This window comes from Polypterus senegalus, chromosome 17 (assembly GCF_016835505.1).
Source record: "Polypterus senegalus isolate Bchr_013 chromosome 17, ASM1683550v1, whole genome shotgun sequence".
Lineage (NCBI taxonomy): Eukaryota > Metazoa > Chordata > Cladistia > Polypteriformes > Polypteridae > Polypterus > Polypterus senegalus.
The window spans coordinates 96,152,758-96,168,508 of NC_053170.1; the positions used below are offsets into that span (position 1 = coordinate 96,152,758).

At 42.7% G+C, this 15,751-nt stretch overlaps 1 protein-coding gene across 1 annotated transcript in view; it reads right to left on the minus strand.

Annotated features, from left to right (window-relative positions):
- Positions 1-15,751, minus strand: part of LOC120517762 (glucagon receptor-like) — a 199,094-nt gene that overhangs the window by 5,790 nt on the left and 177,553 nt on the right. Inside the window, exons 7-13 of the mRNA XM_039740234.1 lie at positions 14,171-14,324; positions 11,091-11,250; positions 7,641-7,701; positions 5,926-5,995; positions 4,726-4,814; positions 4,412-4,550; positions 1,986-2,027 (exon numbers count right to left, since the gene is read on the minus strand). Of these exons, the coding sequence (XP_039596168.1) occupies positions 1,986-2,027; positions 4,412-4,550; positions 4,726-4,814; positions 5,926-5,995; positions 7,641-7,701; positions 11,091-11,250; positions 14,171-14,324 (715 nt within the window). The remainder of the gene's footprint in view (positions 1-1,985; positions 2,028-4,411; positions 4,551-4,725; positions 4,815-5,925; positions 5,996-7,640; positions 7,702-11,090; positions 11,251-14,170; positions 14,325-15,751) is intronic.

The following is a 15,751-nucleotide window of genomic DNA, read 5'->3' on the forward strand; positions in this document are numbered from 1 at the left end:
AGATCTCAAGCTGGTCATTTTCCGTGTGACATTTATCCATTCTCTTCTTATACAGATTAAGGCGTTACCCAGCATGCTTTGCTTTGTGACAGGTTTTTCAGTTCCATTTATTAGCTTAGAAGAGAAATAAAATTGAGGGTCTTGTCTGTCTGTGGTCATAAAAGATCCCCGGGCATCCTTCTTAAAGAGTAAGGTGTATCTCAATGTCCAGCCTAAATTGTCCTCCATGGCCGAGTCATTCTGGCCCCTAATCATCCCCGGTCTCTAATTAGTAATAATTTAATCTAATCAATAATAATAATAAATTCTATTTATATAGCACCTTTCCCATGTTAATTGGCTCTCTCTCTTACCACTTCAACACCTAACAGCTCACATGCGGTGAGCATACTGGTGTAAAAATGGCCACTGTCCAGGTGGATGCTGCGCATCAGTGGTTGTTGAAATGGCTCCCCTATCAATACATAAAGCGCTATATAAATGTAAAGAATTATTATTATTATTTGATCCAAGGCGACTTACAAAAGACGTCAATATAATCAAGTAACATCTGTCTGGGGGTCTGTTTTTGAATAGGTGTGTCAGGACAGGTTATTAAAGTTAATCATTACAAGTAAAGAGCTATAAAGCCTTCCAGGCTCATCACAGCAATGCAATACCCTGCCGGAAAGACAGGGGCGCTGTCGCTAACAGTCCCGTCTTTTTCTCTCCGCCACAACAAGAAGACAAGACCACCCCACTGAGGGAAACTGACCCCGCCTCCTTCCAGCAAAAATTGTATAAAAGTGCGACTCCCCCAAATATCCAATAGACCACCACAGTGCCGCTCCACCGTGGAGGATGTCGCTTTTTATTGTAAGCTTCATCAGGGATCAGCTGGTGTCCCCCCGATCAGGTCAAGAACTGATGTCTTCCCAGTGAGGGAGGCCAGAAGGATGAAGGGATAAGAGGAGTTAGCCTTCCTGGAGCCTATACTTGCCCCAATACACTACAGAGGGCAGCATTCTTGTGTTGCTGCCCCCTTTTTTTTCAGCCCACAGGTATGCTGGGAACTGTAGTCACGCTGTGCAGCCCTGTTGTGTGCCATGGGGAGCTGCAGACAGGGACCATCCCTGCCTTCTAGAAACTTCCGTCTGACCAGGAAGTACTCCCGGGATCTGGTTTAAAGAGACCCACCCCACCCTGCCCTGCCATGCCTCAGGGAGTCGGAGTCGGGAGGCAGAGGACAACACTCGGTGAGAGGAAAAGGAGTTGGGAGAAAAGAAATGGAAGGATTTGCCACCCATTTACATTCTTTATTGCTTAAAAGGTATTTGGAGGAAAAAGATCCAATGTTTCAACCCGTGACTGTTTGCGCGTCATTTGTGTCATGCTGGTTTGGGGCTCGATAGCGCCCTCTGTCTTCCACCATATTATACATCAGTGATAACACCTTATTACACTGTAGTTAAGATAAGGGTTTGGGGATTCATCTGATTCAAGTCAAGTGAGGAAAAATCTGCAATCCAATTGGCTGTCTAGCGGAGCTACTGAATGGTGGGAGTCTGCAGCTGGACCCAGACTTGCCAAAAATAATGAAGTTCCCTATGAATGACCCACTCTTAACAGTGAAACCAGAAGCCTGGAATGCTCATGTTTCTTGTTTTGAACCCCCTTGTGCACCTAATTAAAAGGGGCGACCCTGGTACTTCTGAGCCGCCACCCCATATTTATTCCACCTGCCCACCCCATTTAACCTTATACAGCATGTCTTTAAGGATAGGGGAGAAAACCCACAAAGACTCAAGGAGAACGTGCCAACTCCACACAGACAATAACCAAGCTGAGGGTCTTTGAAGCCAGGATGGTGGAGCCCGCAGTTATGCCCATTCCTGTTGTGTTGTATCCACACAGCATATAAAACACATTTATTTAACGCAAAAGTAACCTGGAAGTTATCACAACAAAGATAAGAGTGGAAGTTGACTTTAATATATTTTACTGACCTCTTTATTGACAAAACAGTACAAAATCGAAACCAGCAAACCCTAGAAAGACAAAGACCAAAAAAAAAAAATTCAATTAGTTTTTCAAATGACGCGGTTATTATCCCATTTCAATTTTACAGCTCAATGAGCTGCCTGAAAAATGATAATGTGGTATGAAAAGAACAAGGCGGCCGCTGCCACCACATAATCTCCCTGCAACCCTTGGTGATGAATGGCTTCAGTGTAGAGACAATGCGAGGCCTTAAGCGAGTGGTTGTAAAGCGACGTGACTCGGCCCGCGTGCTTTGCTCCATCCGGCTGGGGTCTTAGGGGCCATTTTAAAAGTGCTAAGCCGTGTCCTCTCATGTACAGAGTAGAGTGAAGTTGTTACTTGTGCATCCAATTGATATTCAGCAGGTCGCTCCTCTTCCGACGCCATGATAAATGAGAACATAGTAACCTCCTTGGCGTCACATGTTTACACCCGGACCACAAGACAAAACCTTATTACATGTAACAGAAACATGTAAATACCAAATTGTCAACATAAATCCAGTAGGAAAGGCACGTCTGGGGACAAATAAAGCCCCCCAACCAACCCTTAGGTGCACTATGAACACTGAGGGTACCATTTTGGTAAGTCAAAGGGCATACTCTGGACACCGAAAGGGACCCTCGCTGGGTACTCGAAGTCTAATAATACTGAATGTGTGCAGTATACACCAAGGAACACCATGTAACTCAAGCAAGGTGGGCCCCAGACCTTTATGAACCCCTCCCAACATCCCCCACTCCTCCATATAGGCTTTGACTGGCAATGATTGTCTCTTTTAAGGAGTGACATAAACTCATTCAGATGGAAGAACAGCAGGACTCGGAAGCTGCCCGACTCGACACCCTGCTCTTAATGACTTTTAGACAGTCCCACCTGATGTCACGTCTTGGCCTAGGGTTCCTTCCCTGGGTGGGGGTTGAAATTCAAATTTAATGTCTGTTTTTGATTCTTTGATTCCTTTTAATGTTCCTTTTTTGCTTATGTGTATTATGCATCATTTTTGTTATGGAAATGGCCTGTGTTATGTTCCATGTGTTTGGCAGATGCTTCCTCAGGAGGCGGGGCCACTCACCGCCACTGCCCTATAAATTCCAGGTCTTCCACAGTTCCTGGGGGTTTATTTTGAACGTGACTGGGAGTCAGTGAGTTGATTTGTGCTTACTTGTTTCATTGAATTTCAGGATTTTCAACCCTCTGCTCCATATATTAATGATTCTTTAAATATTTGCATTGGGTTTGTTTTGGATTGCCTTTGGTGTTACAGGCATCTCCTTTATTTTTTGCCTTTTTGTGCCTCTACAGAGGTTCATACTTGTCACAAGCGGGAAGATTTATGAGGACTCTGTGTTTGCCCTTATGACTACCCGGGGTTTGATGGTGATATCCCCCTCTAGTGGCCAATTTTTGGAAGTGTTTTTTGGACTCTGACACAGTCTCTCTCAAGAGCCCCAATCAGAGCCTCCATTGACTCTGTGAAGATCACAGCATCGTCAACAAAGTCAAAATCAGTGAACATTTCTTCATAAACAGATGCCCCACAGCCGCTGGACCAAGACCCATGCCTTTAATGACCTCTTGGACACATATGTCAGCAGTGTGTCTGTCTGCAGAGGGAGAGTCAACCTCGTCGAGAGGGTTACTTACCATTCAGGTCTCTGGTGACTTTTCCTATGGAGTCAGTCAAATAATTGGGGGAGCATGAGGTCGCTGGAAAGGGGTGCGTGGCGCTCCTGATATCTTTGCAAAAGGACGAAGGTCCAAGTCTTTAGAGTCCTGGTGCTTCCTGTTTGTGAGACATGGACACTATCCAGTGACCTGAGACGAGGACTGGACTCCTTTAGTCTCTTCAGAGAATCCTTGGATTCTGCTGGTTTGACTTTGCATTGCTGACAGAGTCCCGAATGATGCACATGACCTGCATTAAGAGGGAGCGTCAGTTACGGCACTATGGCCATGTGGCATGATTCCACTAGGGTGATTTGGCTCACAGGATCCTCATTGTTGAGGACCTGAGCAAATGGACCAGGCCAATGGGATGCCCACGTAACAATTGGCTGCAGCGGATAGATTTCTGGAGGGTGGGACTGGACCACATGTCTGCCTGGGGGGTTGCCAACCAGAATCCCGAGCTGTTTCATCGTGTGGTGGGTGGATCAACGTGCTGTACCAGTGCATGCCCCCAAGCTGACCAGACCTGACCTTTTTGGGCTCCTAGTTCACGACACCCAGCTGGATCATACTGTATATTCTACTGCACATGCCATTGCCAACGACTGAATTTATTAATTGTTACTTGTCTTTTTGTTGACAGAATAACCTGACGTCACCGGAGCAGAAGGCCACATGCTTAACTTCACAAAGGCTGATTAAATCTGACGGCAAACCTCACCTGAATTGAGTTGAAGAAAAGCAGGTAAAACATTCTGATGTAGCGCAAGGTGCCATGGGCATTTTCATCGGTCACGGCAATAAACACAACTTTGTGCATCCCCAGCAGCGGAATGAGGGTCAGAGTGGACTTGGCTAACCTGAAGGAGAAAGCAAATGGAAAAATCACTCCATAAAAAACTCAGAGGAGTCGCCCACCCTGGGCTCCATGATAAGCCTGTTTCATTCATTTATTTGTCCATTTTAGAAGAACTGAATTTCAGATCCAGTTATTTGTCATTTTAGGTAAGTCAATAAACAAATAAAAAGGCTTACCGAAATTTGTAATCTGTGTATCCCATCTGGTGAGCTCTCAGCTTGGACACAAGTATCATTATAACACGGGAAAAAATAAAAAAATTTATCTGAAAGAGATGGAGGTGAGACAAACGTTTAAAACGCCAGGAATCCCTGAGCCACTCTGCACTTTAACTTATCGAGATCAGGAGATGATGAGAAAGCTAGCCAGGTTCCTGACCACGAGTCACACCAAATCATTTACACACACAAAAGCACACACACTGTCCCCAATAATGAACACACAGTAAGAGATCCAAACATTTAATTAGAATGCACAATGTAAGGAAAGCAATTTAATATGGTAATGCATGTGTTATGTTTCAGCCAGGATTCCTCCTGTGTTCATCTGGTTGCTATGTCTTTGTCATTTCAACAGATGATGCATCACACACATCTGTAGTAATAAAACGCATTGCAGTTGTCATTCCAACAGAAGGTGCACCACCACCGTTAAAACTGCTTTTACAAATCCGATACCAATCACTCATAACAGAGACTGTGTGAGTTGGGGGTACACCCCTTGGAGTTTTGAGCATCGTGATACACTAACATTTGAGTGACGAGTCGGGTGGGGCTGAGGTCCCACTTGGAGTGTCGGGCACCATAACAAACTAACAATCGAAGAACGAAGTGGGAGGTTTGGGGGGCCCCCTTGAAGTTTCCAGTCCCACAATGCATCAACATTTGATTGACAAGTCAGGGGATCGCCCTTTTTGTTAACTTTGAGCACCACAAAACATTCACACTTGATCAACGAGAAGGGGGGTTTAGATATGTATGATACATGCCGGTTCACTTGAAAAAACTACCAGCATGCAACTACTAAAAACAGAGAAGTGCCAGTACTTCTTACTGGTGCATACCGGCCCATATACCGGCACACTGTATGGAACGATCCGCTAAACAAAATAGACAAAAAAATAAATGTAAACATTAGCCTGGCCGAAACATAACAGCATGCAAATGAAGTGCATCTTTGAAAAAAAAGACTTATTTCACACTCACAGTTGGAGGCCAATGTCTCTTTCAAATATAAGTTACAAGAACTTCAAAGAATAATCGCACAGGGAAATGCAGTTACATTACGAGTTCTTTATTATATTTAATTTACAGACTAAATCTAATTGTTCTACTAAATACATTGAAAAATGCTTCATACTGCATAGTCGAACTTACCACGATGGCGAGAACGATTGGGACGCGAATGATCCACCAGTATGCCATATTTTCATTTCTTCCCCAGCATCTGTTTATCAAGATATAAATTGGAATCTAGATTTTTAGAGTCCAAATAAAATCCTTTTGTTCGTGATCAGATGTTGCATTAACATTAAACGAGAATCAGGAACAAGGAGATTAACGTGCAGTTAATGGAATCATTGATGCTTTGGCATACATGGGAGAGACACGAGACAAATGCGGGATGGCAAATGACACTTTAGATTCAGTTGTGCTTCGCATGGAGACAACCTGCAGGCCAAGGTGCCAAGGGTATGAGATGGTTACAATAGCTTGGGGTTTGGGGGGCTCAGCCTCTGTAATGCTTTGATTTTGGGTGCTTGCAGGTGAAACTAAACTATGTGATTTATAACAAAGGGACATGGACAGAACTCAGACTTGGGCAAATTTGGGGCAGATGAAATTTCACAGGAAGGAAAATAGTTTGCTTTGAACACACAATGGAAGGAAAGGTAGCCGTCTGAGTTGCAATGGACATTTGAATTCAATGTACCGCTTCCATTGTTTTTCAAAACACAAGGTTGAGATATTGATCAGCACACTGAAAATACATAAAATTTGTTCCTGGAGTGTGATTTTAACATCCGAGGGGAAATCAAAAAAGTAAAGGCAATTTGAAAATTAAGCGAGAGGGGTCTGGGGCCCCCTTTGGAGCTTCGAGTGCCACAACACTCTAATATTCAAGCACTAAGCGGGATACCCTTTCTGTCAGATTTGATTGACAAGCAGGGGTTCCCCTTTTGATTTGATTGACAAGGTGGTTGGAGATTTGGGGTTCCCCTTAAAGATTTGACCACATTGTGCCCTTTTTTGTTTCTTCACCACAGAGCATCATCCAGGGGATCCAATCCCCCTGGTAGTCCCGTTTGTGGCAGTTTCTAGTTGCCCTCAACCACCCATCGCAAGGCATTTCGCCAACGTTTAATGCCCTTCCCCAATTGTGATTCACGACAAGCTCCGACATTAGGTGGCCCATCATTTAAGAAGCACCAGTCAAGATGAAGCCAAGGTCAGATGATGTCGAACCAATGCATCGCAGTGAAATCTCTTTGGGCAGAGGGAGTGTAGGCTGAAGGCAGTTGGCCTGTGCAGATTAGTAAGCTTTTTGGATACCTATCTTGTACAAACGTTACGGTAGCCTCAAGTCATCACGTGTGCAGATCCATAGCTGATACCCAAATGTGGACAACGTGATCCGTCGGTCCTCTAAGATGAAGACATTCCCCATGTCGATTTGGGTTTGTATGCGCAATGCTGATGGTCGAGCAGCTCCAACTTCATCGCTTACACTTATTCTTCCCCACTATAAACCTTCCTACTCATTCATAAACTTTTTGTGATGTCCTGCTGTTTTCACTTTCATCGTGAGCCAACATTCTTCAGGAAATTCCAGCAGGTTTCATTCCCTCCGGCCAAAGAAATCTCTCCATGGCTTGTTGGTCAACGATGGTGTGATCCCCTTAGCGGAGCGCCCACGTTCATTTGACCTTGGCTTCCACTGGACATGCGGCACTGTGCGCATTCAGACTACCCATAAGCCATTGCAAATCCGCTGCATCGGCTTCTATCTGTTACTGCATATTTTTCAAGTTGCCTCTATTTTTGTTTTACCCCCATACTAATTAAATAAAAGATGATGTTTTGGTACTTACTCTTTATTTTCGTAGAGGTACTTGACTATCACCCATGGTACTGTAAAGAGAAGTGGAGCTCCTGTACAAACAGAGACAAAACATGAAAGAGTCAGTCATTAAACTATTCAGCTGTCACAACTCGCCATGACATTCTGCTTCCAAGAAGTTTAGAAGGGCAACACTTCTGGGACACCAGGGATATCTCTGAATGTGGGAGGTGTGGTGACACGACGGGTCGTGGCGACGCCTCTTAGCTCCAAATCCAGGTCTCGTCACTGCGGAGTTTAGTATTTGTGGATTTTCTTCTACATCCCAAAAGACATCCACATTAGGCCGACTCAGTATGAAGAGCTGTGCGGTGTGCCGTCCTGCCTAGGTTGACGTCCTGCTTGATACCAATATAGTACATGCTAACATGTTTAATTGTTCATTTTGAATCATTATTTCTGTGTATTTTTCCATTAAAGGACCTGATAGTCCTTGTGCTTTGTGAGTGGAGCCTCAGGAGGCGGGACCACCCTTGACTTCCCCACTCCAGATCCCTCCCCTCTTGCTATTTAACCTACAGCAGAAAGCTCAGTTTGTGAAGGAGTTTTCTGTGGATTTCCCGATTCTCACAATTGACAGTAAATCCTCACTGCGCATGGATTCCGATCCCACGGATTTATTTTCCCGCTATTACAAACGCGTAAGTCATTTTGCAACACCCGCAGTTTACTCATGCCTATTTGTGGCCCGAAAAATATTGAGAGAGTCCCTCGTGTGCAGCAGCAAAACGTGAGATTGAGCAACAACAGGTCTGTGATGCTCTTAGATGTTCAGGACTTCATGCGCTACACTGAATATGAATACATGCCGGTGAGAGGTATGGGTAAGCCGTGGAAGCCCACTCGTGATGGAGACCGGTGCTTGGCAACTGTTCACCATGAACGAAGATGTCCCAGTAAGTACAGCATCATAAACTCGCACTGTTATTAATCTGGAGAGTTCCCAAGCCAACATCCAGGAAAACTTCCAAAAGTGCCCACTAGAGGCAGTAGAGAATCAGGACCAGAAGGGGAAATAAGAACAAAGCGGAGTATGTGCTCGGGGTTCAAAACCAAAGAGACCAGCTGATCTTTCGCCAACACCAATTAAATCACATCCTCAAATCGTCTTACTGCGGTTTGGGATGACAGGGTTTACCCCAGCAGCACGGGGTGCAAGGCAGACAGGGGATAAAGTCCATAGTCCAGAGTCATTTGTCACCAGTTTGCCTAAACAGCACATCTTTTCGACTGAAGACATGAGGACGACATGCAAACGCCACACATCTGGATGTGAGATTCGAACCCAAGACTCCAAATGTGTGAGGCAGCACGGCATGGAATGTATTATGCTTATCAAAACGAAAATGAAAAGTCAGCAATTAAACCTTTTGGTGGGGGATATGGGTAGATTTGGGGGGTCCTAGAACTTTAAAATTATAACTCAAAGCACTGAAGGTTATTGAAATCTTACCTCTGCTAGGAGTTGAATCCATTAATGTTGAATAAACCCCCTACTTCTTAAGCAATTACTTCATTTATTTATTTATTTATTTGTTAATGTATCTCATTTTTCTTCCACAACAGCTACTACTTTACCATCCAGCGAGAATAATCAGACTTTATGGTCACAAAATACTTAAAATGACATACCATGAATATACTCAGAGTACACTAAAGAAAGTGAAACATGAAGCAGTCAGTGACTCCGTCCTCTCCTTCCTGCATATATTTGTGGGAAGTTAATTAAAGTAAACATTTCATTAAAATTATTTTAAAAGATTTACTGTACATCTTCACTAATTAAAAATCCGTAACCCTTGGGCAGTCACAGCGTCGCTCTCTTTTATTGCTTGATTTACTCTAAGAGTGAATGTGCATCACAGAGCAGCGAGAGAAGCCCTCGTCTGGAAATCAGACCAACCGAGCCCACTGGCTTAAAATCCGCATCGGTCCAGAGATGGACTGGAGAGACTCAGAGAACAGTCAAAAAGTGGCTGTTGATTCAGGACATTTAAAAATGGAGTCCTTCTCTGAACGTGAGGGTTTCTGTGTCAGTTACTGAGTTAGGCGCAGGGAGCGGACCCTTGGCTTCTTCCTTTCGGCCGCTGATGAATGTGGCACAGGCAGCTTACTTCTTGGAGTAACAAATTGAAGGGAGGTGGTACTCCACCCCTGAAGGGGGATAAAACTTTATTGGGGCACCAGGGCACACAAATATTTTGTCTGGGGTCAACTATGGCCCACCTGCAATGCTGCCATGGCAACTTTGTTGGGAAACACTGATGTACAGTAGATTCTCATTTCTTTCTTATGTCTTTTCATCATAGTACGCAGGATAAGGTACTGTAGACAGATACAATAGATAGATAGATAGATAGATAGATAGATAGATAGATAGATAGATAGATAGATAGATAGATATTTTAGTATAGTTGGCAGGATCACATAGATAGATGTGCAGATGCCACAGGGGCTGGAAGGGCATCCCGGCCAGAAAAGGGGATGGTTCTGTACCTGTATGGGAAGCTCCTAACAGACAGAGAAGTAGATCAGACCTGGAAGGAAGGACTAGAAGGGATGGACAGACAGCCCACTGGAAAGGAAATATGGTGCTGGGGGCTTTTAACTCCCCCACCACACTAGATGGCAGCAGCCCTGGATATCAGTGCCCAGTGGGAAGCCAGCAGGGCATGCCGGTAAATGTAGTCTGGCAGAACAACCCTGCTTGGATCACTGGGTGTCGCAAGAGGGCGCTGCAGGGAGACAAGCTCCCTGTTATAATGGACTTTCTCGTGACCCAGAAGTGCTTCCATCGTTGACCTTAATAAAAGGGACCGCACTCCCTTGGCCAGGCGAGTTGGAGCTGGGAGAATGTAGGGCAACACTCAACTGGAGGAGGGCAGTGAGGTGGTAAGAAGAAGAAGAAGAAGAGAGTTACTGTGAGGAGAGCGAAACCTGGGTATTTGTGCTTTTGTGACTTTATGGAGGTGAATTTAATTAATTCTTCCATTATTTGAACCTGGGACTCTTGTTGTGATCATGTTTAGGGGTTTGGGGTCCACTGGCACGATAGATAGATAGATAGATAGATAGATAGATAGATAGATAGATAGATAGATAGATAGATAGATAGATAGATAGAACTTTATTTATCCCCAGGGGGAAATTTGTCTTTTTACTGATGCTCTTTAAATAAACAAAGAGACAGACAGATAGATAGGTATGAAAGGCACTATACAAAGAAATTAATAGAAAATAATAATAAATATGCAACAAGAAGAAGAGGAATAACTAATAGAATTCAACATAACTTAAATTATCATTTACTATACGCAACTTTCAAGCCTCTGGTAGTTCTAATGGTGACTATTAGAAGTTATTAGTGCTTTAAAAATTTCAGTTGGCATTCCGACAGATTAAAAAGGTGCCGGTCACTTACCCCAGCCAATACACAGGTACATTTTAAAATAACTTTTCTCCGTGAACACAGTCAGCACAAGCAGGTTGAGAAGGTAGAGGCCCTCGACCAGCAGCCAGTTGAAGCTGGATATCATACTGTAGTGGATTAACACCATGGCGATCTTACAGCCGATGTAACTCTGGAAATGGAGACCGAAAGATGCAAGATGTGAGTGAAAGGTGTACACACAAAAGGAGTGCTTAATAAAGTAAATTTTTGAACCGGTTGGAATACATAATTAAATATACAATTTACAACAATCTCATTCTGCCTATAGAGGACCAGGCATCCCCAAAAAATGGTGCTTCAAAGAAGGGAAAACATCATAAAATCTTGAATCAGACGAGTCTTTATACTTTTACTACTGATACTCAAAGCATACTGAGACGATGGCTGATGTGTTATTACAGTGGGCTCACACTGTCACACAGCATTGGAGTATTACAGTGAAACTCGAGCATTGGTAAATGACAGGACGTTTTTCTCTCTGTTGTTCCATACCCAACGGCGAACCTCCTCATATACTATGACTGGCCCAAGTATACCACACCTCATAGCAATGCATGATTACAGTGCGCAGTAGACACACAGGCCGCCGCGCAGTCTAACTGTGTACACGCAAATGGCAAGTGACCACGTCAACTATCAGTAGGTGTCTGTAAAATCAAAAAGAAAGGGTGGGAGTGCAAATTTAGACAATCAAGGCACTGAGAATGCTGTTCATTAGAAGATCAGATTAAAAAGGCAAAAATTTCACCTAGAGTTCAATCTCTGCCTCAACAAAAGCGATTATTTAATTTTTTCATTAAATTATTTTTTTTTAATAAAGTTGTGTAGTCTTTTGGTATCCACTGTACGTATAGAAAGATACAGTCTGATAGATAGATAGATAGATAGATAGATAGATAGATAGATAGATAGATAGATAGATAGATAGATAGATAGATAGATAGATTTTTAGCATCGTTGGCAAGATTAGATAGATAGATATTAAAGACAATGAATAATAATCCACAATAGGAACTCATTACTCCAATTCAAAAAAGTTGCTTTTACAATAACTGGCTCTTTCTATGTGAGTGATTTGTCATTTTCCTCACTGGCATTTTTGGAGATCATGCAAGACACCCTGCTAGTGTTAAACATGTCAGCATGGCAGCACCACTCCAACACATAACAGAGATGCTAATTCAAGGGACTCCAACTGTAATTCTGCTTCTTGGTGTGACTGTCATCATGAAGGCCTGAATTTAATTCTCAGCAGCATAGCCAGGAGCAATTCACGAATTCTTCCTGCTGGTTTTCTCTGGTTTTTATTGGTAAAGTGGAAAGTTATGTATTTACATAAAGTAATTATTATAAATTGTTCTGAAAATTATCTGTTTTGTACAAGGGGAAGCCTCTTTAATTGTGAAAACGCTGAGAAGTGATACTCTTCCAAGGATCTCTTGTGAGTGCCATAGGTTTACCAATGTGTGTTACACTGAACTTCCACATCTAAATATCTATTTATTATATAGTGCCTTTCACATCTATCCATCTATCTATCTATCATATAGTATCTATCTATCTATCTATCTATCATATGGTGCCTTTCTATCTATCTATCTATCTATCATATAGTGCCTATCTATCTATCATATAGTGCCTATCTATCTATCTATCTATCATATAGTGCCTATCTATCTATCTATCTATCTATCATATAGTGCCTATCTATCTATCTATCATATAGTGCCTATCTATCTATCTATCATATAGTGCCTATCTATCTATCTATCTATCTATCTATCATATAGTGCCTATCTATCTATCTTTCCATGATATAGCACCTTTGTCATCCATTGATCTGCTTCTTTTTTCTAAATACTTATTGAAGCTTTGATATCAGATTGCGCTAAAATAACAAATTATGGCCACCAGTGGATAATCAGCTCGCCTCCCACAGACGCCTTTAACAGAATAAACGTGAATCATTAATACTTTAGCTGCCCCTGCAAGTACAGAAGCCATTTGAAAGATGGTTGCTTAGCAGCGCACCAGCCGAGAGAGCCAAAGCAGAGTAATTAGAAATGGCCGAGCCACGCAAATGTTTTCTAGGAAAAGAGGAAGACGAGCAGCCTGTCAAGTGTCTGTCATTGTTTGACTGTGCGATTATTTCTGATTAGCCTGCCAGGAAGTTACTAGAGGTGTCGTTTATCCAACTTTCCAAACTGAAGTTATGTTCTTTTTCTTTTACATTTTTTTCATCTGAATGTACTGTACTTCTTTATGAAATAATAGTCATTTACTTTATTTGTATTATTTTTGTTTACTTTGGTTTGGTTAATAATAGCATTGGGTTGCCTGTGCGGTGTAACTCCATTTCATCCCATGTAGCGTAGTCTTCTGTATTTGTATATTAAAGTCAAACATAGTAAACGTCAAAAACAGAACAAAAGGTCAAAAAACCCAGAAAATTCACAAGAAAGCACAAAAATCACAAGCAGACGCTCACCAACACCAGCACATTCAATGAACCGCAAGGGACTGTGGGTTTCCCTCCTCCTTTATAGGACTGAGGGTGGTCTCCGGATATTGATTGGCAGGTGGCCCCGCTTCTTGGGGTACCACCCGCAAAACACCTGATGCATTAAAGAAGGCTCTTAGACTTATATAAAGAAACTAAACAATTGACACTGCTAACATAACAACTGACCAAAACAGACATTTGGTCCCCAGCCAGCTGAAACATAACACCGTGAAGCATCAAAGTGAACCAATAGATCAATAAAGACGGTGAGAGTCACTCACTCAACCCAACTGAACTCATCAACTTGTGTAACCCCAGGGCTGCTAACTTGCTGGGCTGATGGTACCACCCATCCCTCCTTTAGTCGTCTAGACCGCTAGTCTGCTTCACGTTTATGATTCCATATCGCTGTAATTCTTAACGCATCAAATGAATTTTCTATCCATCGATGTAGCACCCACCATTCATCATGTATCCCCTCATTAAACATTTCACACTTCAACACGTTCCATCGAGTCGGTCTTCTTCTCACTTAGCAGTGCCCTACCTCATTGGCGGCATTCAGCTGGGCCGGGATGTCCTTCTGCCGATCAAACACGCCGATGTTCATTAAAGCGTCTTTGATCAAGATGGAGACGGCCCGTAAGATGAAAGATGCAAAGAGGTTCATGTGGATGTAATTCCTCATACAGTGCAGCTTCCTGAATGAAAACGAGAAGAGAAAATAAATGAGCTACTGTCAACACAGAATCCATTCAACAAAATGTGCAGTGATTTATTTTCATATTCACAATCAGCGATGAGTGAAACAGTTCACCCGAAATTGAATGTGCAGACTTTGGGAAACAAATGATGTTCTGCCACTTGTGAAATCCGCAGCCTTAGCACATGTCATTTCAAACTTTCATCCTATGAATTCTGTTGCAGCCCAGAAAAAGATAAGAACCACACATCTCCACTTATAAACAACAGAATATGATCACACCAAGTGCTCCAGCATCGTGCATTCCGCCTGTGCGCAGGACGATTTCTGTCTCGACTTTAGTGCTTTAGGGTTGATGATTTATATTAAAGATGCAATATTCTTGAACCGGCTTAATCAAGTTTAGATTTGTGTTTAGGTAAAAATCCAATATATCAGTTACATGAAAAGCAAACATGAAATATGCAAATGTCACACACCTGTGCTTGATACGAACCCCACCCCTTACTTGTGCTTACTGTTTGCCAGTAGCTCCTCCCACCTGTTCTTACTACTCCACCCCCAGCCCTCCTTTGTACTTGCTATTTGCCACTGGCCCCACCCCACCTGTACTTGATACTCCGCCCCCATATTTTTAGGAAGTCACTGTGTACTGGAGAGATTCAGAAGGACTGGAAAATGGCAAATATCATCCCATTATATAAAAAGGGTGACAGGGCAGATCAGAGCAACTACAGGCCAGTAAGCTTAACATGCATCACAGGAAAATTAATGGAAGGAATTATTAAGGACTAGCAAAATACCCGCGCTTCGCAGCGGACAAGTAGTGTGTTAAAGAAGTTATGAAAAAGAAAAAGAAAACATTTTTAAAATAACGTAACACGATTGTCAATGTAATTGTTTTGTGAGTGTTATGAGTGTTGCTGTCATCAAGGATTTGATTCTCATTATTTCTTTCAATCAGGTTCGTATTTGGAGGACGTGTTGTGTTCAAGTTACATTCCGTGTTTGTCAATCGTTGTAAAGATAACAGGTTTCATTCATCGAAGTGTTCACTACCCAAATCACTACTCGTGAATCTAAGATGTTTAGCAGGCATTCCCGGTATTAAGTTGTGGATTTGCCTGTGAATATTTAGCGGCAGCGTGTCTATGAACGTAATTTAAACCTAAGCTTTACACCGTGCTTTCCTATTGATGTGTGTACAAAGGCTTGTTCAGATTCAGAGGGTTGTTCCTCTCTTACTGCATCAATAAACAGCTCGTCTTCCTCTTTATCTGAGACATCACACACCGCATGCACGGCTTTACCTTTCCCAGTTCTGCAAACTTTAGCGAAGTGGTTTAATTGGTTTAATTTACCACATTTTTTCCACTGTCTTCCTTTAGCTGGACACCACCGTGTGCTTTGTTTCCGCAGTAGCTG